The sequence below is a fragment of the Atractosteus spatula genome, chromosome 4 (genome assembly GCF_055471065.1).
Source record: "Atractosteus spatula isolate fAtrSpa1 chromosome 4, fAtrSpa1.hap1, whole genome shotgun sequence".
NCBI lineage: Eukaryota > Metazoa > Chordata > Actinopteri > Semionotiformes > Lepisosteidae > Atractosteus > Atractosteus spatula.
In genome coordinates this window covers 73,174,060-73,198,720 of record NC_142709.1, presented here as the reverse complement: position 1 = coordinate 73,198,720, position 24,661 = coordinate 73,174,060, and the positions used below count along the sequence as shown (strand labels likewise).

The 24,661-nt window shown below is 40.3% G+C and overlaps 1 protein-coding gene across 1 annotated transcript in view; it reads left to right on the top strand.

Moving 5' to 3' along the window:
• Positions 1 to 486: 486 nt before the first annotated feature.
• The window catches only part of naaladl2 (N-acetylated alpha-linked acidic dipeptidase like 2), a 259,632-nt gene continuing 235,457 nt past the window's right edge, over positions 487 to 24,661 (top strand). The window contains exon 1 of the mRNA XM_088913972.1: positions 487 to 583. Coding sequence (XP_088770098.1) covers positions 541 to 583 — 43 coding nt within the window. The 5' untranslated portion in view covers positions 487 to 540. The remainder of the gene's footprint in view (positions 584 to 24,661) is intronic.

Sequence of the window (24,661 nt, the reverse complement as noted above, 5' to 3'; positions counted from 1 at the left end):
CAGTAATGAATGACTATTAAATGTTACAAAAGTACTTGGTTTTCTTTTACGGCTGCCTTTTGTGCGAAAAGCTGCTTTGTTCCTTTTTATTATAATCTGTGAGAATCATGTTCTACCTGTGACAGATTACAGAAGTGTCAGATAGCTCCCCTGAGATTTGCTCCAGGGTGTTAATTCAGTAAGTAAGAATAATGGCTAATTAAAATATAATCTGTTTAAAAAAATCAGCTAAGTGGTAATTTAAAAGAGGTGCCTCTGAAGTAATACATAAAAAAAGAGACACAGTGATTTCTTTTGGAAAAAAAACATTTTTCATTTCTGCTTTAACTCCAGGTTTCTGCGGTAGAGTAGCTGGAAGGAGGAAGTGATGTCAGTTAATAGAAAAACAGGTTAGGTAAGTGCAGGTGAGTCAGGAGGACATATGGTAATTGTGCACACGAGAAAGCAGCTCTAGTGTTACACTTCGGCCGGAGAGACGGACCTGTTAGATAACTGATTCCCTTGTAAGTACAGTACTTTCTCGGAGGAAGGGGATTAAAAATGGGGGAGAAAGAAGGCTTTTATACAAATCCAGCTTTGCCAGGTAACTATCTGCATAGTTTGTCTTTATTTTTTTTTTTGGTTTCTGTCACAAACAGCACACAAGGCATTCTGCTTGAATGGGGCATATCTGTTGGGACTGCCTGCTCAAGTCTGGCCTCTGTCCTGCACATTGCCGTTGGTGGTGGAGTAGCTTTCTGGCAGCGACAAGTGTGAGGCAGGGTTCTTCCACTCCGTCTGTCACTCACTGGTTTTCTGTTAGCTCAGTGACTGAGAAGGCTAGCGAAAGACCGCTGGCAGTTTGAGCCTCTCCTCAGGACAAAACAGCTCCAGGATGCAGAAGCAGAAGCTCACTGCTCTTTTACTGAGTCATTGAAGTAAAGGCAGAAGATACGGCTTCAGTAGGGGCATGCTCACACTGAGAACGATTGATGCAGTGTCCTATCGAATGTCGACTGGACTACAGCAAATCCAGTGCTAGTTTGTGCCTGGCATTTAGGGAAGGAGCAAATTGCATTAAAATGATAATTACAATACAATTAGGATTTATCCTCTGTGCCTATTGCGTGAAACCGTGTATACATAAAGTAGTTTTAATGTTATTTGAATTTATTGTGGTCTTTAGGGAGCACCACAGAGTTACTCACAGGCTGACATTTTATTATGAATATACTACAGTACATAAATCTGAAATGCATTAAACAAGAATTAACCTTAATTTGATAACCATCCTGATGAATACTCAACAGGATGTTTCACATTTACATTTTCTTTCGTTCACCATACTGGGTGGGGGCAGTGTAGTGTAGTTAGGAAACCTGTATACTCATGACCGGCGGTTGTGGGTTTGAGTCCCTGCTGCAGACACTGCTGTTGAACTTTGAGAGAGGTACATTATCCCAGTGGCTCCAGTGAATGGGCACCAGCGTGTGCCGAAGGCAGAGTGTCATATCCAGGTGGGGGTCGTGTACTCAGTACACATTCTGGCTTGATGAGCTTGAGTACAGACATAACCTGTCTCAAGTACCAACTCGAATACAGAAGCATTCTGTTGCTGGCATGACAAGGTCACAGACTCTGTGTCCCACCCACCTTCAAGATGGATTTTTCCTCTCTTCCTCTACCATATTTTTAAAAACAATGTGCATCTCAAGGGAATCACGGTTCAAATTTCTTCACTTGAGCAACTGTGACTTTGTACATTAGAGATGTGTTCTAACAGGGCTCTCTGGCTTTGAAGAATACAACTGCAGTGTTTACCAGATCTGTAGTGTGAGCATTGAGTCTATTCTGAAAACATGCTGTGGCTTTATAGAATCAAGCACTTCATTGTTTCTATATGAAAACACAACAGAGAACCCTCTATGTATACAGTAAGCATTCTAAAGAGTCTTATTTGTTTTGGATTGTGGACTTTATTTTGGAGGCTCTCCTACCTATCATACAGTCTTAAGAGTTGGCATTCTACACAGCACATTAACACAACCAGCTGTCTGATACTATAGGTGGGACACGTGCAAGTTGGTCACTCCTTGGTCTTTATTTAGGATTCGGGTCACCTTGCCTGCACTTGTTAGATAGAAAAAAACATGCTGAAGTGTTTTCTCTGTGACCACAAGGTCAAAGGTGCTCACATCAGCTCCTGCTGGCTGCTGGCTCACAGCCTATGTCATTCAGAACTGCTCATGCTATTCTGAAATGTGTTCAAAGAGAGGGAAAGAAACAGTAATAGAATTACTGCCTGAACAATGTACAGTATCTCCAGTTTTATGCTTTCTAGCTTGTTTGAAAATTAGCCAGAGAATCTGACCCAGATCAGAGACTATACATCATAGAAAAAATGCATTTGGTTTTTAATGACACAGTCAAGACCAGTAACTTGACAACAGAGCTTTTTCTGCATCGTTAGCAGTTAGCATCTTATCTTTCATTGCTCAGAATGCTGGATCAAACTGGGTTTTAATCAGGCCTGTTGTACTGTATGTTACTGGTCATGAAACATTAACAAACTCTTCTTTAGCCTCTTCTTTTGGTGACTCAGTATAAAACATTATAAAATTGTTTCCCTTGCTTGTAAGGACATAATTAGCATCTTGAAAGTCTGTTCTAAATACTGTGCAGTCAGTGTCTACGTCTATGTCCTCAGTAGTGTTTACAGGGTCTTTTGTGTAAGCTCTGAATTTTTCCACTTTGCTTTAATTTTCTCACCATTGTAGAAAAAAACATTATTTTGAAATTTATTTCATGTAAATACCTTACTGATATGGAGATGTGGGGTACAGTATCTGTTGCCATCTGCTTAATCAGTAGAATATAAAGTATCCTACACGTTGTCCTGCTATTCTCCCCCGGCTAAAGTATTATTTGCTATGCCTATTTCTTTGTTGTAGTTTCAGTTGAAACTGGTCCTGTAAACTAACTTTTCTCTCTAAAGACACCTGAATAAAAACTAAGCTAATTCCTGTATCAAATACCTTTATGAACATTTAAGCTCTCAAACTCATCGAGCTTCTTGTTTATATTTCCTGTTGTTTCCACAGTTTCTCTGGAAAGCGTAGTGATTAACAGCATCCATATCTCTCAATGAATTTGAACAGTTTTAATGAAAAAATCCTTCTAAAGCATGGCTGTTTATAGAAAGTGCAGGAGTTAATACTTCTGAAAGAAAACAATATTTTTCACTTCTTTTCTTTTGCTTTTGAGAAACACAGAGATAAATAGAATGTTCCTCTATGTATTTTAAGCTTTTTTAGGCTTTCAAATAGATTTCCCTAAGCCTAACCAGTAATTGTGTCGTTTTTAATAACATGTATCAACCAGCAAAATTAAGATTTGTCTCAAGGGGCCTGCATTATGATCCACTGTTTTTCAAAGATTTGTGTTTAATGAAGGGTTTCTATGGTAATTATGTGATTTCCTACCGCCGCAAATATTTTCAGCAAATGTTCTGCCTTTATTGTTACAATCCTTGCTAATGCGAACAGTATCAAGGATAACAGATACTAAGTGAAGTGGCCTAATATCTAGGATATCTTCCTACAGCTTTTGTTAGTCATACAGATGGTGCTGTTCATCAACATGTGTAGATTCTTAGTCACAGATGCAAGGTGTTGGCACACAGAGGTGAGCCCATCCAAACAAACTCCTGTTCCTTCTGTATCTGTGCTTAGTCTAGCATTGCTGGGAGATATGTGGAGCATGCCTGAATACTACCAGAGACCTTAGTGATATTAAAATTCACATGCACAGCTCCTAGTGAGAGCACACGACAGATGGAGTAGGTTGTGAAGATCTTTACGATTGTCTTATTACTACATGAGTGGCAGGTATTGTTATCGACAGCTTATTTAGCTTAAAAAGAGAACAGCTGAAAATTGCCTCCTCTATGAAGTCAATACCGCTAAATATGAAATTCATGTAGAAGTTCCGTCTCTTTTTCCAGTTGTATATTACTCATAAAGCAATCCTTATTTCCTCATAAAATGTCATTGCATATTTTAAATTTCATGTCTCTATAAATACATAAAAGGATTTCTTTATGTGTTTGGGTTTCATAATACAATACTTGAAATAACCTGAGATGCAATTATCATAACAGTGATCTTATGTTTGTTGCACTGAGGCTCAGGGAAAGAAAGATATGCTCAGTAGCAGAGTTTATTAATATCCCAGCAATGAAATAACCGGGATGAAACTCATCTTTATACTAAAAAAGAGTTAGGCTTCATGGAAGGTGAATATCCAAATGCAGTTTTATAGAACATTCTTGATGCTTCTTGATGATGAAAATTACAACATACTGTATTGCGTTATTGTCAGTGTTTTCATCTGCTTTGTTTTGGGTAATTCTTGTTGACAGAAAAATACACTTCAAAATCAATTGCCACTTTAGCACCACAGTGTGTTTGTGAACCTTTGCATTTCCACATTAGTCTTGGGTGTTAAAAACAGGGTGACAGTGCTGAAGAGGAAGAAAAATCAATGTGTACAAGAGCATTTTCTTAGAAAGACAGGGTGCCAGATTACTCTAAAGGCAAAAACCTCTGTCTTTCTGAAAATCTGCTATTTTTTATTTTTTTCAGAGTGCTTTATTTTTTAAGAGTATGTTTTAGCAGAACTGTGAAAAGTCTAGTAATTAAGAACAATCGGAAGCACTTTCTATTGGGCGCGATTTTTAAGTCAGTCACTCACAGGAAATCTCAGGCTGTGTGAGTCATGGGCACAAGCTGATCCCTGATACACAGGCAAGGTGTTATTTCTTTCATATCAATATTTCATGGATTCAGTTCCAATCTGGGTAGAATCTTTGAAGTTACTTTGAGTTAAATCTTGCTAATGGATTAGTTTCCAGACCAACGGCTACTATGAATAATATAATTATACATTTTATTTTTTTTTGCTGGTTTCAAAATAATCAAGATTAAGATAAGATCACTTTATTAGCCATATACAATTTCTTGCATTAGGAATTTGTCTTTTTGTGTACCCCAACTTGCTCTCCATGAGACACACAGACAAGGAGAGAAGCTTGTGGTCAGAGCGCAGGGTCAGCCATTGTACAGCACCCCTGGAGCAGCTGGGGTTAAGGGCCTTGCTCAGGGGCCCAACGGAGTAGGATTCCTCTGCCGGCTGCGGGATTCGAACCAGCAACCTTCCAGCCACAGGCGCAGATCCTTAGCCACAGAGCCACTGCTCCACCCCATGGAACTACCGAATATCGCACATGCATTACAGTTAACATAATTAAAAAGAAATTGAAAATATATAATCAGCTAACTGGTCCAGAAAATCCTACAGCAATTGAACTAGGACTTTACCTCTTCACTTACAGTATAAAGAAACCCTCAAACTGTGATATACAGAAGGTATTAATGGTAAGAAAAATATTTACTGCTTTTAGGATTATAACATGAGTAGCTGATGAGATAGTGTTAAATATAAGTACAGTTTGTGTGTATGATACATTGACTGTTAATCTTAATTTGATCATTGTTGGATATTATTGTTTGACTTTCTTTCACACATTTCAGCCATCATACAGTAGTATTCCCATTATATACAGCATACAGTAGTTCCCCAGAAGCAAACAAAAAATAGCCAGATGAATTTTGCCTGAGTGCAAGGTACTGTAGCTCCTGGTTGGATGCTAATATATTGTTGATGCCAGTACTGAAGCAGAAGTCATCTCTGGGCAGATTTATTACTCTGTCAAGACAGTCAACATGTCTCAGTGTGACGGGCTTGATTACGAACCGAGGTAGGACACAGAAGGAGGGGAGTCAGAGGAAGAGTCAGAGAAATGGGCCAGATTGTCTCTGTGTGCTCAGCCACAGTGTGTAATGAACATGTGAAGATGGACCTACCAGTCTGCACAAGCTCACTGATTCTAGCAAGTCTAGATTTTAAAAGTGATTCTGTATGCCGAGCAATTATGTCATTCCTCACAGACATAAGTACATCACATATCTAAAAACATGAAAAAGTTTATCAAAATCCCTCAAGCTCTGCAGTGAAACTAGTTGCTCTTTAATAAAGCTGTCTTGTATACTGTTATTTTTCCTGTATCCTGTAGTGTTAGTTGTTGACACGCACTGCAAGAAATCTCTCTTTCATTTATTTGTGTCCTTTGGGATTCTGTCAGAATACATTTCTGTTGAGTTTAATTTTTGATCCTTTTTCATTTTATTTTTTTAGTTTTCTTTTTTGAGTTACTGTGTGTCGTTTTATTTGGGCATGTGTTGTAAATTTTAGAATAATTGTTTAATAAATGTGGAAATAAATCTGTTGTTTATCTGCCATTTTAAAGTTAATATGAAACATACTGTATGAGCTGGCAGCATGCTGGTGCAGTGGTTGGTATTGCTGCTTCGCAGTGATGGTCCCTGGGTTTAATTCCAGGGCTGGGTATTGTTTGCACAGAGTTTGCATGTTTTCACCGAGTCCGCGTGGGTTTCCTTCAGGAGCTCCGGTGTCCTCCTACAGTCCAAAAGCAGGTTAATTGGCTCCTTGGGAAATTGGCTCTGGTGTGAGTGTGTGTGTCTGTGTGTGCCTGTGATGGACTCGTGTCCTGTCTAGCTGGGGTGCTCCCTGCCTTGCGCCCGTTGCCTGCTGGGATAGGCTCTGGCTCCCCCGCGACCCCAAAGAAGTCAGAAGCACTTAGAAAATGGATGGATCTCACATATAAGACTGGGGAGCTTTTCGTACAGAATTCTAGTTCATGCATGCTGCACAATCATGTTGTAATGGCTATTGTGGCAAAACATTCACTGTTTTTTCAATGTGTTTTGATTTAAGGAAAACAGCATTTTCTGTGCTGCAGTTGTGTTGCCTTTTTCGGTACTTTTGTATATAGTTGTGTCGTGTACCAGTAGTTTTTCAGTACTGCTAAAAAATTCTATTCAATAATAAGTACAAATAGCAAAGTGGATTATTAGTTGTATTAAATTTCTGAAAGCATCTATTAAAAGAGAAAGCTTACTGTATACGGTAATGCATGCCACTTATTGAACTGAGCATTTTCCTGTTTCCAATCTAATTGCTCCATCTCTTACGCTGGAGATGCTTCTGAAATCAATAGACTAAGTTGGATTATTCTGAAGTTGTTAGTCTTTGCTGCATTACAGTGTGGAACATTGATTAACAGTGAATTACTGATGTTTCTGTATGTGGCAAAGCTCTGAGAAGCACTGGCATAATGACCCTTAAAATCATAACAAAGAAGAGATCAGATGCCTCCCAGCTTTCTAATTACCAAGGGTGTAAAGGTACGTGCTAATTGATGATCTCTGGTAATTAAAAATGGCAACATTTAGTAGAATAACCTCAAAAAGACCTCTCCATCACCCTCGGTCACAAGCTGGCTCCTGCCTTGATCTTGGTGTGAGCTGATGAAAGTCCAGCGGGGAAACATTGCTGAAAGAGTAAAGGTCACATCCTACTCCCCTTCTCCCCTGCCTGCTGCTACAGTACGCTGCTCGAGGTGCATTGAAGGGATCTCTGTGTGCTGGTGGGGCACGTTGGGATGTCAGATGAGTGCGCACCCAGATGGGTGTGGGCAGCCCGAGGAATCGAACACGCCGATGGCCCTGTAGCGCCCTGCTGGCCCCGCGGAAGTGTGGTCCCCCAGATGCTGGTCAAGGCCCACGAGATGGATCTCAAGGATGCTTTTGCATCTGTCATGGATCTCTAGAAACTCTTATAAAGGGGTTAGAAAGAGATTGCTAGTGTCAGGATTTCCTAAATGATATGATACAATCATGTCCTTGGTGCCGCCGGTCCTAAAAACACATTTCCTTTCCAGCTGTAGAATAAATCAGAAATCATATACTTTGTCAGCGTTCCTTTTCCTTATTACTGTAGCATGCTGCCCCCCGGCTGTCCCCTGACCCCGACCAGGATCATCCCCTCCGCCAGCGTGCCCTGTATAAGTCCCCTGAGCCCCCACCCTCTTCCAGCACATGGAGAGCTGAGGGGAGCCGCATCTCGCTCTCCTCGTCTCCTCCTAGGGAGCAGCACCTGCATCTCCGATCAAGAAGGGCAATCACCCCCTGCCGCCATGGAGCTGCAGACCCCCCTGCCTGCCCTGTGAAATATGCATATCTGCTCTCACGAGGCTTTATACTGAAGCCAGTTTCTAATTAAAAACTTATTTTAGATCCACGCTTCTGTATCTCTTACTGTATCCTCCCTTATCTATGTCTTCTGGAAGTGTGCTGTCTAGCACAGCAGTTTTGCACTCTGACCGTGGTTAGTTTCACCAGGGTGTCGCTGTAACTCGGTCTCCTGTGGTTTGAGCATGGCTCCTCTGTTCTGTATGACCTGGGACCGTGGGAATAGAAAACCGAAATACCGCAGTTCAGCACCGTAGTCCCCTGGGACGGTGTGCTGAGGCACAGTGAAGGCAATTAGAAACCGCGGGAGAACGACGGCAAAGGTGCGGAGATCAAATGGCAAATTTACCAGGGTAAACTTTCATGAGGGACATTTTATTATTAATGTTCTCTCTGGAGCTTTATGGAATAAGAAAAAACTAGTCCCTAGTCTGAAAAAGAAAAACCGCTTCAAATCTCCTAACAGGTTAGAACGCGTTCTGGTGTTTTGTACTGTCCGACACGGCACCTCCTTCGACCGGTCCCCGCAGGGCATTGGTCGCGCATTTCGAGATCCCGGTCACGTCTGCGTGCTGCAGGCGAAGGAAGTGCTTCCCGCAGTGCTAGAGGAACAGGGCTCGGTGCGCTGAGCCCGACTCTGCCGCTGCAGGGGATTGTGGAGATCTCCGGTGGCTCGAGTGTGGTGCTGTGTGGCTCTGGGCTCACTGGCGACTGAGATCAGTTCCCAGCAGGGGCAGAGCAGAGCTGCACTCCTCACTCGTGTTGTGTACAGTTCTCCCCTGGTGCAGGACCGGGTCTTCTAGGAATAAGGGGAGGGCGCTGTGCGTGCTCGGAGCCCCTTGAGTGACCGGAACTGAATCCGGGCAGGAGCAGGGAGAGCCCCACTCCTCACAGTAGGATGGGATGAGACTCCTGTTTTCTTAACGGGCGGCAGTGCAGAGTAGTGGCTGAGGCTCTGGGCCCTGAACTCGGAGCCAGTGGGTTCTTCTTGCCAGTGCAGACGCTGGTGTTGAGCAGGATACTTCACTCTGATCGCTGTGGTCCACCTGGGTCTGAAAATGGGTCCATGCATTCCTGGGGTTCCTGGGGTTCAGCCCATCGGGGGAAGGGCTTGCTCTTTGTCCGCTTAATGCCACAGAAGCTGGGAACATTGATGACAGCTGACAAAAAATGAGCTAAAAAACATTAACAGTAGGGAAGACTTAAAATTATTTGTTTGGAGGTTTTCCGTATCCAGGCTGTTTCAGTTTGTCCTTTTTTGAACTAGAAAACAATACTGTATACAGTACTGAGCATCAAAATAAACCTACAGTATTACTGTGTTTATGCATGTATGTGTTTAGACAATTTCTGTACACAGATTGTTCGTGACTGACAGTGCTACAGTGTACTCAAGTCATTTTGACTGTTGCATAAGCACTAAATCACCTCATTAGTGAGAGAGTTGATTGGGCACAGGTAATGAGGTGATTTAATCTTTTAAATGTCAAGCCTAGTGAGACTTAAGTCATGAAAAGACACCAAAGGAATAAATATACCCCAGTTATCAAGAGAGCAGTGTCTTTGTGCTTTCACATACTGGAGGCTGGACTAATCCAGAGAAATGTCACTTGCTGTCTACAATATTGTGCAGATACAGCCAGCAGTGTCTAACATGGCAAGACACTACAGCCAGGCCCAGTCCATCAACGATAGGCCAAAATTTGGGAGCCCAGTTTCAGGGGTGGCAAGACAAGACAAGACGAATCGCTAAGATTAATGGGGAGTTTAAAGTGTGATGGTCTGGGTAGGTGCATCTAGTTGCCACAGGAATCCACTTGTAATGATTGATGGGAGCTTGACTGGACCACACTTCATTGATCATTGATCAGTCCTGGTACCTGACTTTCTGCCTTTCCTGTGGGCTCATGCTGAAGTGACAACATTGCAGCAAGGCGCGCTGCTCGTAGAACTGGATTTTTGCAAAAGTAGGTGGGATGTGACGATAATACTATGGATGCTCTGCTTGCCTGATTTGAGTCCCATTGAATATTTTTGCGATGAGCTGGAACAATGTGGGCCATCTAGGGCTCAGAGGCCAGTGAGCAGGGCTGTAAGAACATTAGAAAGGCCTCCTCATGTTTGTAACCTTTCAGCCCATCTGGCCTATTTGTTAGTAGCTTATTGATACTAGGATCTGATCAGGCTATCTCTTGAAGGACGTTAGCGTACCTGCTTCAGCCACACTGATGGGGAGCTTGCTCAGTACTCCCACAACCCTTTTGGATTGTCCATGCTTATGAGGCTCTACAAGAGCAAAGGGACAGATTTGCTCAAAACAGCTTCTGCAAGATGCTTCTGTAAAGCATGAATTCAGCTCTCTGGGTTATATTGCTTTCAATGGTGGTTACACTTGATACTAGCATGTGACTTTCACAGTCAGCCCTTGTATACCAGCCGTGTTGCTGACAAATGTTGATCACCATTAATTAATTAATTTACCTTTGTCATATCTGCTAAATAATATATCAGTGCATCTGTTGCAGAAAAAAAAATGTTGCCCTTGTATTGTGTATTGCAAGTGCAAGAGATGCATTTCTTTTGGTGCTCAGAATACTAAAAAACATTTTTTAGTGAGTCCATTTCTCATCAGATACAACTAATTAAATCTGAGTCTGGGCTTCAATAATATTAGATGGCTATATGTTTGAGGGTTGCTGCATGTCACTTTCCTAAATAATAATTATTGGATTTTGCCCTGAGGTTTAAAATGAATATTAGGTTGGTTACACTTCTTAATTGTGTCATAAACCCAGTGAGATAGATATTGATCCCAGCTTATGTTGCAGAACTTGATATAATTTTGAGCTTTATATTTTTAAGCAAAAGATGATATAATTACACACTGTGGTACTGACTGCTGCAGTGTAGAACTTTAGAAAATGATTTTATTTCAGTGGAATCCCTAGAGATCAAGAAGGTACAGGTTACAGTGAGAGATCTATAGCCTAGATTCTTTTTCTAGTTTCTGCAATGGGGGGAGTGATTGGGCCTTTATCCCTGAAGACATACAAAAAATCCTCCTAGGAATTTCTTATTTTTATTTTTTTTCATGATGTACAGTATATACTACCTTTATTTCAGTCTATTGGATTGAAACGTGCTGTTTTTCCAGGTATTTTTTGTGAAGTCTTGTAAATGAAATCTGACAATTTCACAAGTACTATCAGATGATTAAGATGTCTTAATTAGGAATGAGCTGGCAGTAAATATTGAATGTGTTATAATACATACTGTTAGGGCACTAATAAAACTGGTATTGATACTACATTTCACTGTTATTTGCTTGCTCTGCACCCTTTCATATTCTAACAATTCAGTGTTAACATTTTTTTTCTTGCTCAGCAAAATAAGCATTACGAAATTCTGCAATGGACTACACATCTGAATTTGCATGTACGTTGATCATGAATCTGAACGTGTAATTATATACGCGACTCACAGTGGACGTACATTGCAGTACAGTGTAGATCAGTTAACCAGGGCAGAAAAAGCAAGAGACAAGCAGCTTACATTTGATTAAAGTAAAAACAAATTGCGGAAGAGCCTCATTAAAGAATTGATGGTCGTTAGAATAGCTGAAAATGGAGCCAGAATATACTGTATAGTTTAAGTAGTCTGGGAGCTTCTAGCCTCTTTTATGAGCACTGAGGATCTGTCATAGGCTTTAAAACCGAGGAAGGGGAATAAAGCTCCCATCCCCTGCCTCTGACAGCATAAGAGATGTACACCTTTCAGAACTCTGCTTCAAAACAGACTGATTGAGTTTGAGGGGTCATGTTAATAATTTATAGAATGGGGATTACCTTCATCTGAGAAAGGAATTATTATGCTCTAGTGAATCCACCTTCCTTACAATCTCGGGATCTCAAGAGATTCTGAATGGTCTTTAAAAAGACCCTATCAGGTGAATTGTGAATGATTTTTAGATTCAGTGTGTGGAGGAATGGATTTATAACACCTTGGTTTCCTGCACTCATCTGTTGTGTGTTTAATGCCTCTTAGTACATAACAGCAAAATAAAAATGGTGAAATAACTGTAGATTGTGTAAGTAAACATTCATCATTTTATATATTTGTTGTTGCTATAAAATAATAGATAAAATAAATCACAGGCTAAACCGCTTTGATGAGTTAACACTTCATTTTCTGATCATTGATAAAGACAATAATAAAGACATAGGAATGCCGTTTGCTCTTGTGCACTTTTGTGTGGAGATATAATAGCTATTATTTCCATTCAGGGGACAGTTGAAACTTGCTTTATTATTAAACAGACGTCAAAGCTAAGAATCCTTTCCAGCAGAAAGTGTTTCTATTGTCTTTGCTGCCCGTTGTAGTGAAGTTAGAAGAATGGAGGTTTCATCTGTTGCATAGCATTTACAATTGCCTTCTTGTGTTTTTTTTTATTTTCAGCTCTGCTTCTCTTAGATTTTCTTTCTCTCATTCTCTCTCTACTTTAAACTCTTGTCTCTATTATGAAAAGTTTTTTGGAAGACTAGATGAGCGAAAGGAACAAAGTCCGTTAATGGGTCTTCATTTATTTGAGCGCCACCCCATTCAAACCAGAACATTAAAAGCAGGAATGCAGAGGAATATGACATTAATAAAAACCCCAATAAATTTGTCCAGGACTTTCTTTTAATGGTCAGAAATGAGAAAAGAGAAAAGATTAAGACTGGGTGAGCTACCGAAGCTGTAGCTGTAACAGTGTACCAGTTAGACAGGGAGTCTTGCAAATACGTCTCAGAAGAATACCTTGACAACAGTATTCTATATCTCCTTAAACTATGTTTTTTTTTCCTCCACTGCCTTAAACATGCCCATAATCCCACCTGTTTGGCTGGTGAATTTCAAGTGAATTGGACAAACTGCAGCAGAGAGATTCTCCTGACTCTGAGACTCTTCAGGGCTGCCCTGTATAATGTTCATGTAGCAGATGAGCCTGAAGAATGAGGGTAGAATCCCCTGTTGCTGTAGGTTCCTACAGCAAAAGCAAATTTAATACTGTACATAAAAATTGTCAATAATCAAGGAGTTCCGTCAAAGCGTACTTTCATGCTTAACGCCTTCAACTTGTTCAGCTGGTTTTCTAGTCCTGTGGCTTGTCCGCACGATGAGCTTGAGTACGTAGGAATCGTTGTGTGTGAGGGGAGTGTGAAAGGCCAGCACACTGGATGAGAAGGAGCCACAAAGCCACAGGGCAAAAGAGCAGAAAAAAACTGGACTAACAAGAAACAGCAAGCACTTCTCCAGGGGAATAATACATCAAGATTCTGACCTGTTTGCAAAACCCACAGTTGGCTGTTTAGGTATATTTTGGGATTGGATTAATCAATTTCCATTTCCCTTACTGCAAGCACTAATTAATTGAGTCGTAGAAAACTGCAACCCCAGCTTGTGAGTTATACTTCTCCAGAGCCAGTGTGGAGATGAAAATGAGCAGCAAGCTGTTTGCATTTCCCGGCAATGTGACAGCTATGGATTCACAGTTATGCAATCTTAAAATACACCATAGAGATGGGGAAGATCTCTTCAGGAAATGTGGACTTTTCATGATTTTAACACATTAGCACGAGCAGTTACAGTACATTTTCAAAAAGCAGAACAAACCAGAGATAAGAGCTGCTGCAAATAAAACTCCCTTGATTTGATTTTTTTACTCAGTAGCAAATTATTTTTTAAAAGGGAAAAAAAACCTCTAAATGAGACGTTCATTAACCTTCAGCAACCCTAATCACATTTCAGTGTCCAGAGTATTAGCAAGCAATTTGCATAATAACAGACGAATTGAAATAAATTGAAAATGAAGATGATTTAATTTAATAAATATTTATACAATTTTAAAAGAGAAAAGTAAGATATATAATTTTCTATCTACATTTTGTTATTATTTATTCTCTATTTTAAATGTGGAAACAGTGACTAATTTGAAAGCAGACAATTATTTAACATAGAAGAGAATAAAAATGTAATAAGAAGATATTTTGAATGGTATTTTTCACGCTATAAGAAACAAGGGGCTAAATGTGGTTAGGGGATTGCAACATTCATGTATCCCAGGAGCCCAGATCATTGTTTAGGTGAAGAGGAGCTGTGTGACGGGTCTACTGTGTCATGCGATGTGTGTGCAGGATTGGTACCTGTAACAGCGAGACAGGCAGGAACACAGCCTCACCAGGACACAGGAAGCTCCATTATGATGTGTGCAGACGTAAACCATGCTGTGGTGTGGCTCAGTTTTTCGCTCATCATTTAACATTCTGCTGTAATGGGTGATTTCATGCAACAGTAATTGATGATTTTGGATGTGTGCAGTGACGCAGCATACAGGGAAGTCTAATTCATCAGGGATGAATTATAAAATATGAATCATTTGTGACAGCTTTTCTGATTTACTAGTGCTCGCATGACAATTTGCTAGAACTAGTATTTATTACAGTGTTTAACCCCATAGAAAGAATGGCGCTGTGTCATTTCTGTTTCTCTGTAGTTGTAACAAGCCACAGTGTTTGTCACAGAGACAAGAGGAAGGGAAAACGGCCGTGACTCCACTGGAAGTAGGACAGTGCAGTGCCGAGAAATCACATGTGTCTCCTGCTGCATCAACAGCTTGACATGAAAGACTGGGAGGTGTTTTTTTTAGCATTCCTTAATCCATGGCAACAGCTTTATTTATTTATTATTATAATTATTATAATTATTATTATTATTATTATTATTATTATGAATCAAGCTTTACTAGAGTACAGTAATGCAGTGTTTTATGGAATCACGTACAGTGCTTTATACTGCTATAGATCCTAAACCAAAGTCAGTATTTAAATAAAAACAGACAGTATATACAGTACAGTATTCTTTTGTCTGGCAATGTTACAGAAGTACAACAAAACATCAGTCAGTGAACTCTTTTTCCAGTTTATGGCTTAGTTAGGTCACTTTAACCTTTCCAGTGCAAACACTCCTATAAATTATATGTAAAAAAAGTGTGTGCCTGTTTTCAGGAAGAAACTTAGCAGTGATAAGCTCATCCACACCCGAGAGTCGCTTCTGAATGCAGACTGGAGTGATTGGCACGCTGGTATTGAGAAATCTCTAACCCTCTTCAGGCTGTAACCCTTCAAAGGTGCAGGACAGTGGTGTTATCTCCCCAGAACACCTGCATCTGGCCTGCTTAAGCATTCAAGGGTTTGTGCAGCATTAATATGTGACAATACGATTTGTTGTGCTTTTATAGTGGCCATAGCCTTCAGACACAAACAGCACCTGGCACTGAGCCCATGTTCCTTCCTGTTCCTGTTCATACAGATCACTCTTCATCTGCTTTAATGCCATTTAAAAAAAAAGAAAAGTAAATACCCTTTAAACACAAAGAAACTACAAATGCCGAGCACATGGAGAGCCTGGACAGTGTGCGACCTGCTCTTTGTCATGCGCTGACATGTGACGGTACAGCTCAGCTTAGCCGAAATGTGTCCATCTGTAAAACCAGAACAGCACTGAAAGCAGGTTAATGCTACAATAATAACAACACATGAAACACTTGAAAAGACCGGAGGCATGTCGCCAGTGCTTTTTAATATTATATATTAAGTGGAAGGACACACCAGCTGCTCTCTCCCGGGCAGTCAGTAGAACGTACAGTTATCCATCATGTCATTCTGAGGTCAGACTCCACTCACACCACAGGAGGCCAGGAGAAGCATTTTGAAGATACGGTGTGGTAAAGGCCAACTTAAAGAAATGCAAAATCGGTATCTGCTCTTTGGAGGTTCCTTGACTGAATCAAATGGAAGAAGAAGCAGATTGAGACCCCAAACCGTCAGAATAAGAGCCTAAAGCAGGAGCCTGGAAGAGGAGTCAGCAAGACCAGATTGCGCAGAACCAGTACCTCCCTGCTCAACCAGGGAGATCCTATATGGATCATGCCAGTCACCTGTGTTAATGGAAACAATTATCTTCACCCTTGAGAGATAGTCAAAATTATTAATACTGTTTGTATACTGTTTGGGTAGTTATACCGTACATAGGGCCATTATTTCTTGATTTTTTGTTTAGTTTTATACATGCTTTGATATGTCTATATCCTTTTCCCCACAAGATGAGAATTATTTACCGTGTAAGCTAGGACTCTTCGTGGCAACCTCACGTGATATTTTACTTTTGGAGTTGTCCTGTTTTGTTGTATTTTGGGGCAAACGGTTGCGTCATTGACCGAGCCTGAGCAGACAGCAGGAAACTCTCAAGGGCTTTGTATCACAGCCATTTTGAGTTGAGACAGTGTCCTTATGATCTGATCAGAAAAATCAATGCAGAACACATGTTTATGAAGCTTTAAATAGTCATTAGGAATCCTATTTGATAGTCATTATCAAGCTGTCAAAGAGGTCTTTCAGTACTTGTATAGGATATTAAGCTGTAACACGTACCTGATTTAGATTCAGGGAAAACAGAGACCATCATTTCTGAAGCATTTTTTCAGATGATGCCACAAGGTGACACAAGTGTTGTGAAAGACTGCTAAACCGTTATTATTTTCACTGTATCTTTACCTTTAGCACTGCAGCACTTTAATATCCAATTACTGCAGGGTAACTCAGCATCGTCCTTGAACAGGAAGTCGTCTGATAAGACCAAAGCTTGACCAACGACAGGAACAGTTAGAATCTGTGTTACAGCCACAGCTTTTTTCAGCCATTGGATGTTGGGCCACGCTATAACGCAGCAAGTGCATAGCAAGAGAACCCAATCCAGCTTTAAGCAATCCAGCAAACACCATACTGAGCGCTGTATGGGGGTTAATGCATTGTCAACGAACGATATGAGACACGGAGGGGTAACTAATGTTTAGCAGATGCCACCACGTTGTTTCGCTCTCTCTCATGAAAATACCTCACAAAGTGCTTTAGTTCTTTGCCCATACAGGGAATGCTCCAGCCTTTGGGGTCTTCAGAGCGCCAGGCAAGTCATAGAAATCATATTCAACTTTTGAAAACAAGACACAATTGTGTTTTCTACAGTGTTAACGTTTTTACACTGTCACTTGTCTAAAGCCGAAGGGAGTGATCTTCAGTGTGAACAGGATGAAGGACAAGTCCCTCAGGATGCAGACATGCATTGAACGGATACTGCACCTTCCTCGTCGAGATGCTGTTTCTGTGTCTTTCGGGGTCCAGGCCAGGCCAGCCAGGATGTCTAACTTCAGTTGAGGTCCTGACCAGGGAGCTGGCCCTGACAGGGAGGGAGAGAGTGGGACTCCACCCTGCAGCAGCTCTGATGGGCTCTTCAGTGCCGCAACTGTAATTCTGTTGTGTCATGTGGATACCTCTCATCCTGAAGTCTTTACGATGACAAGGGATGTCTGGAAATGCTCCCTCCTCCGCTGATGTTTCCTGGGATGTTTTAAAGGCAGGTGGAATCTGCAAAAGTTCTTTGCAGCAACAAATAAACTATGAGGAGGATTTTAAAGGTTTTTGCTTGGAGGCTGAAATGTGAATCTGGTCTTCTGCAAGTAATTATAGAATAGTAAAACTAACTCAGAGATGGAAAAAAATGTTTTTCCAACATACTGTAAGTCCATATTAAATCCAGATCTAATCCTATCTTTCAGTTTCCAAATCTACATGACAAGTTTCTACTCTACTTCAAAATAAAAGTTTCCAGTAAGTTACATCAATTTGGAATTTGATATTAGAGTTGAAGTTTTGATTTTATCAGAGCATGAAAAAGAGAGAACATTTCTTGTCCTGGAGCATACTGTTTCTAGTTATGTATTACTGTACGAGTGCTTCATAGGAACCGGTTCGAACATGAAAAGCAAGTGAATCTGGTTACAGCAAGTGCAACCTGACGCTGGACGTGACACAGCGTGAGAATTATTTTGTACACATATCCTTTATAAGCACACTAACATAGTTACAGGATGTTGAGAGTACACTGTCACAGTTACTAGGTCTTGTTGTATCTAATTCATTAGACAACCTTCTCCGGTGCACTGAAAATATCAATGAATGAGCGACTTTTTATTGTGCACAAGTAGGATGGAAAGTCTTCACTATGGTAAGCAGGCAGTGAGTATAGTAAAGATGTATCAGCAGTATACTGTCTAGGCACTCCCAAAGTTATGTAATGCTGAGTGAATTCTTGCAGATTTGTTATATACTGTACGTCTCCAAAATTCATATGGTCATTTGAATTCCTTAGATAACTTCTGCTATTCAATCCATGCTTTTATTTACTGTATATTTTTCATCCAATTCGTTACGGCTTTTTTAATTTTATTGCAGAATGCAGTGTATTCATTCTGTTATAGGAATGCAGGAAAGGCCATGTGAGCTGTGCAGGGCATACAGTACATCAGGAGGGGAGCCTGCTGAAATGAAGGGCAGACTATTCACTGTGCATTTGGCTCACAAGTTGGATCTGAATTCTGTAAAACTCAACTTGCAGAAAGGTTTCTGGAATCGAAGTCTTGTGAAAGACCAGGATTCTCAGTACTGTTACTCGGGTACATGGATAAGGTTTAAGGTTACAAGTGATCATCTCTCAGCTTCAACTTCAATTTCTGTTTTTGTGTTTTTTATTACTCTGACTTGATTGCGGTGCACAACTAGCTTAGTGTACTGTATATTACACCACCAGCATTAAAAATAAAACATGAAGGTTTTCTGGGTCTATTAAGTCTGCTTGTTCATTCCATATTTCCTCAGTGTTGTAGATTTACTTGTGTTTTTGTCTTCTGAAATTCCGCTTCTGAAGTCGCAGCAGCACTGGGGCTTCTCTGAGGTTTCTGGTTTTGTTAATATTTGTTTGTTTGTTTCTTTTTGCTGAGTGGAAGAGAAAAGAGACTTTTCAGTTCCGAATATCAGCTCGGAGATTTGCTGATTGACCCCAGCTGCTTGTGGTTCAACTCTCTCAGCCGTAAAATTGGCTACAGTATGAGCCTGCTCTAAATGAGATGTGGTTTCTTAAACAGATGGAAAGGCAAACTGCAGAATGAGCCCGGATTTCCAAGCACCTTTCAATCAGATATTGCTCGTCCTTACGCACTGTGCTGTACCTTTCTGTGCACACAGTGGTGGACTGTGTTTCCGCCCGGAGAGGCCTGCTCTGGTCTCACTTTTGCTGTTGATTTTTGTGCTGCTCATAATGATGAAGAGCTTTATTTTCATTGGGAATGTAAATATTTCTCAGCACTTTGTTTTACTGGAAGTAGAGAAGCCGACGCTGCAAAACAATGGTTTAAAGTGTAAGAGCATGTTCTACATACAGTACTGTGCTTGTTCCCTCTTCTTTACAGATAGTAGTCGTGTTTGGTGTGAAGGCTCTGATAAATTCAGTTTGGTTCTGTGATTTCATCAGGCTGCCTCCAAACAGCTGTTATTTTTTTCTATAACCCACACTCCATCTTACCTGCCGTTTTCTGCTCTGGTTTCATTTCCACAATGTACAGTAAGGCATACTTGAGGAGTATTTCACTTGCAGTTTTTTCTAATTCAACGTTCACCCACCCGGGCAGTGAATTTCAGTGTCAATCACTCTTCTAAGGTGTGTGCCCATTGTTATTGGCAGATTATTAGGAGACCAAGCAATGACATTGCTGGATACCACTTGAACTTGTTCAGATCTTTTTTCTTGCTGCAGTTTTCAAAAGCCTGTATAATCCAAGCCCCTGGACAAGTGCTCATGAAATTTGACCAGATTGTTGAAAAATTATGTCAGTAGGTTTGGTGTCCATGTTGGATTGAGATAATTTATTTTTAAACAAATCTTCTTTTAACCCAGAGAAAGTACAGATCTGAAACTTATTGCACTTGGTGATTTTCAAAAATTCAGATGATACCAATACCAATATGATTAGAAGTTGTATCTTAAACAAAGGTAATTATGGTATTTATTCTTGTTCACGACAGCTTTGTCACATGGTTTGGCTACCATAATTGGTTTGTTAAAATCATTCACATCACTTCTTCTCTGGAACTCCATCTCCAGCTGAAAGGTAATTTGGCTTTAATTAATTAAATTAAATTAATTAAAATTAAGCCTTTCTTTTGCACCTCATATGGTGTAGTTACTGTATATCTTTTCTGCCCACTCCAGCTTTTCATGAAGCTTGTTAAGCAGTGACTTGTTAGGAAGGCCTAGTATAAGTTCTGAACCATGGTGCTCTTGATGGTAATTTTATTAGTATTTATTCAAATAATTCACCACACATGAGATGCGAATGCTTGAGGACTGTTTTTATCTCTTTTGTCACTAGTGTGGTTACACCTTTGAAGAACTGGAATAAATTGTAGCTTTTCGACTGGAGATTAAAATTATTATTTTTTAACTTGCTCTGGCATATCATATTTCCCCATTTGAAATGATTCCAAAAAGCATAACAGTGCTTTGGGAGTAGTCTGACCAGTGTACTGCTTTTCTGACTGTAGTTCTGCATTGTTTCTATAACAGCGGATAACTAATCATTTTAAAAGGCTGCATTGTGGACCTTCCTGATAATTAGACTGGGCATTTTCTCCGGTCCCCTCCACTTCAGATCCTGCTCGCTCAGACCCATGGCTGTTAGTGTGGAATAGGTAATGCTACGTGCCCCGCGGGGAGTTTTGTGAATATGACACTGGTGGCAGTTTCTGCTTGTAAGCAGCTCCGCACACTTTCTGCATTTACAATAAGCAGTTGATAGTGATTAAAGCTGCTTTGAGTAGCTAGTGATATGCCCTGGGAAAGCATTAATCTTCCGGGTTCCTGCCCTGTCCCTAAAGAGCCCTGATCAAAGCAGTGCAGCAGCGCTCAAGGACAGTGGAGGACTCCGGGAGAGCGAGGAGGCAGGTACACCAGATGGAAAGTTCAGGCCGGCTTGTTTCACAGAAATGTCAGAACTGTAAAGAAGGTTTTATAAACCATCAATCATATGTAGCTACCGCTCCAGAAATAGTCAGGAGGCTACGGAAATTAGACCTCTCTGGTGAACTGTGGAGGTAATTACTGCTGGTTGGCTTAGGTGACTTCCTTTCCAGGTATCCAGAGGACTCATGAAAGCCATTTTCAAAGTAATGTCAAGCTGGGCCTGACGAATGCAGGTGTTTGTCAGGGGCACAGAAAATAGCGGGACTGCCACCAAAATGTTCTTTTTTGCACTGGCTGTAAAAAAGTATTTATTTTATGCTACTAACGGGAAAAAATGTTCCAGCCTTACAGGTGCTTATTGTACCATATACTTAGCCTGACAAGTTATTGAAACATAAATCTTGGAGGAATAATAGGGAACACAGTGTTCTTTTGTGATTGGACTAAGGACTTTATTGTTTGAGTTATATTTATTCCTCTTCTACATGAATTTTTATTTGACATGCAAAGTGCTTTTGGGGCAGGCTTCCTAGACAAAACATTTTACCTTGACTTTGCAAAACTAATGGTATCATCTTTTATTAGTCATGTGTGCTTAGCCTGATTAACAGGCAGAGCAGTTTCTGAAGAAATTTACAGTATATACGAGTAAGGTGGCGAGCTTGTGTGATATCAGTTAAAATTCATTGTGAATATTTCTTAGCTTGTAAATGTGAAATGCCATTCTGATACACCTCTCACCTGAGAAAGGTGTAAATCAGTACATAAAGCAGTCTTTAATCTCCAGACCTTGAGTGCATATTTTAGTTTTAGGAAAGATATTGCTGCTCTGGAATCAGTCCAGATACAGTATATTCTGGGACTTAAGGGAATGCCCTACACTGACAGGCTGAAGAAACTGAAACATGTTATTCTTGAATGGAAAGGTTTAGGGGGGGACCTGATACAAGTGTTTACAATTCTCAAGACGTCAACCCTGTAGACTTTTTAAGAATGATCAAATGAGCTAAACTGGCTGAATGGCCTCTTCTCATTTGTAAACTCTCTTATGTGCAGAAGAAGAGAAAGCCCTCATACTGTACTAAACCGGAAGGGATGCTGACATCTCATTTATGTCTCATGCAGATGACAGAATGAAGTATCGTTTGTGCTTTTACTTTCTTACCAGAAATGAAAGTGGTGCTGTAAATATCCTTCTTTCTAAAAGTGTGTTTATTTCCAGATTTACACAGCGCTAAAAGTGATATTGTGTGGGCCCATTACTACATGCTGTATGTATTCAGGGGGCAGGGCTGTCACTGATGTACACATGCTTGCAGTTTTCATATTAAATTCAATGAAATACATTAGATGTACATGAATGACAATTGTATGGCAGTACTACAGGAAGATGTTCTTTTAAGAAACTTATGGAAGGTAAAGCCAGGATTAATGAGAGACACGCAGAACCGTGATAGGGTCATATTTTATATCATGTATAATTTATTTTGTTATTTATTATTAAAGATAGATGGTTTGAGTGACAATACCAAATCTACTGGGGTATATCTCAGTTCCTCTGTGAGCTGTATTGCCAGTTGTTCAGCACAGAGGTTTATTCTATATTTAAACAGTTGTAAAATTTTAATATCACATTTACACTGTACAGTATGTGCAGGAATCTGTGATGTTTTGGTATCAAAATCTTTTCTTTCATTGGATAAAAAAATGCAAGTGGCGGTTAACGTTGTAGTAGTGTCACCTACTGCATTATTAGCAGTTAATTAGTAAAACTGACCGATACAGCTCTCCGTTCTCTTCTCATCTTTTGACCCAGCAGTGGATTTCCAACTGGAGTCCCAGCTCCTTTCTACTGACATTGCAAATGTCTGTGGCTTTCATCCCTATCCACAGTTTAATTTGACTCGACTCCAGCGTGGTTACCTCACATCCACACAGAGGGACGTGACTGGAGTGTTAAACCTTAGCAGAAAGTTAGTTTCCCAGTCTTGGGAATGATCCTTTCAATCTTGATGTGGATTACATCATTTCAGCATTTCAGATTTTATCCAGAGCTGGGAAATGTGTCTAACTTATCTTTCTTATTTTTGTTCTCTTCTTACTGTCTTCCTGTGATTTCTTCTTTTTCTTACCCAGATATCTTCATAGAATTCTTTATGTTATCTGTCATTTTTTTCCAAATGCCATTGCATTTGGAAAAAAATAGCTCTAAGTTCCCTTAAAACAAGCTAGTTATATCTCCAGCTGTGCATTTCAAACAGCTTTGCCTGCAGGTTTGTAATACATTTCCATTGTATTCTTTTGTTATATACATTTTTGTACCCTGTCAGTAATATTGCTGTAATAGGAGCAAGCTGTTCCAGATTAGTTTGATTTTTTTTTTGCTCTCAAGCCAAGCAGCCCTTCACACTGAGAGAGCAGATCCTGTACAAAAGGGGTAATGTTTTTCCAATCCATGGGGGAGAGCCTGAAGTTTGCTAAAAAATGCAAAGGGTTTCAGCACCATTTAATTATCAACACAGAAAGCCAGTTAACCTTCTGAGTGTTACAAACCTTGTGTCCTCACTACCCTTTGCTCCTTTGGAAAGATTGGCATCATGGGTCTGTGGCGTGGGGGCGCCATGTTGACAACAAGAGGCGCAGATCAATTCGGGAAACGGGAGCCTTTTTGTCTTTCTTCTTCAGAGCACCACAGGACCACTGCCCTGGTGTGTTTTACTGGGACACTTCCTGTCCCAGCCCCGGCGCTCTCCACAGCAGCGAAACAGAGCAGAGGGCTGCCTCTCCTTGTCCTTTGTACTCATAGAGAGAACAGCGGCCTCAGCATAGCCAGGACAGTAGAGGTTCATACAAAATGCTGGAAAATACACAGACTCTCAGCAGTTAAGGATATAAGTTCATATTCTATAGCCAAATATTTTTTTTGTGCTTTTATCTGTTTTGGGTGCAAGAAATGGTGCATTTAAATTAGATTATTAAAGTTAAAGTATCATCTTGACACCTGCCAGCAAAATGTAAAGCACATGGTAGAAAGCAAATTCAGGACATTTTAATACACAGTTATATCTGAATTGCCAGACTTTTTCAGAAAGAGGGCTGATGAACACTCCTGCACAGGGGAGGATGCCTTTAGGTCGTGCCGTTGTGAAAATCCTTATTCAGTACCTCTCATCATGCAAAGACCTGAACACAAGGCCTCTTTGTCTGTTTTAATAAACTTTTTTCTAACATTTTTGCACCCACTGGGTAATTATTTGAATACTTGGAGTTTCAGATACCCGATGATTACTGTTGTACAATGGCCTATAGGTAGGAAGTGAAAACTGTTTTCAAAGATCTTGTAAAACCACAGAGAAAATGGAAAGATTTTGCATATCAATCAGAAACGGGTGTATTTCAATTGCGCATCAGATTATTTTTCTTTTAATGAAATGCAAATCGTATGGCTGTTTTCATCTCTTTAAAATGGCCTGGAGATGAGAGAGCAAACAGACCAGGACAAAGTGATTATGCTTTTCTTCAAAGAAAGAGTTATGAAAGTAAAAAAAAAAACTGTCGAGGCCGACCGATGTAGATTGTTGAATGCTCCATGATTAGTGCTCCTTGGATGTAGGAACTGATTA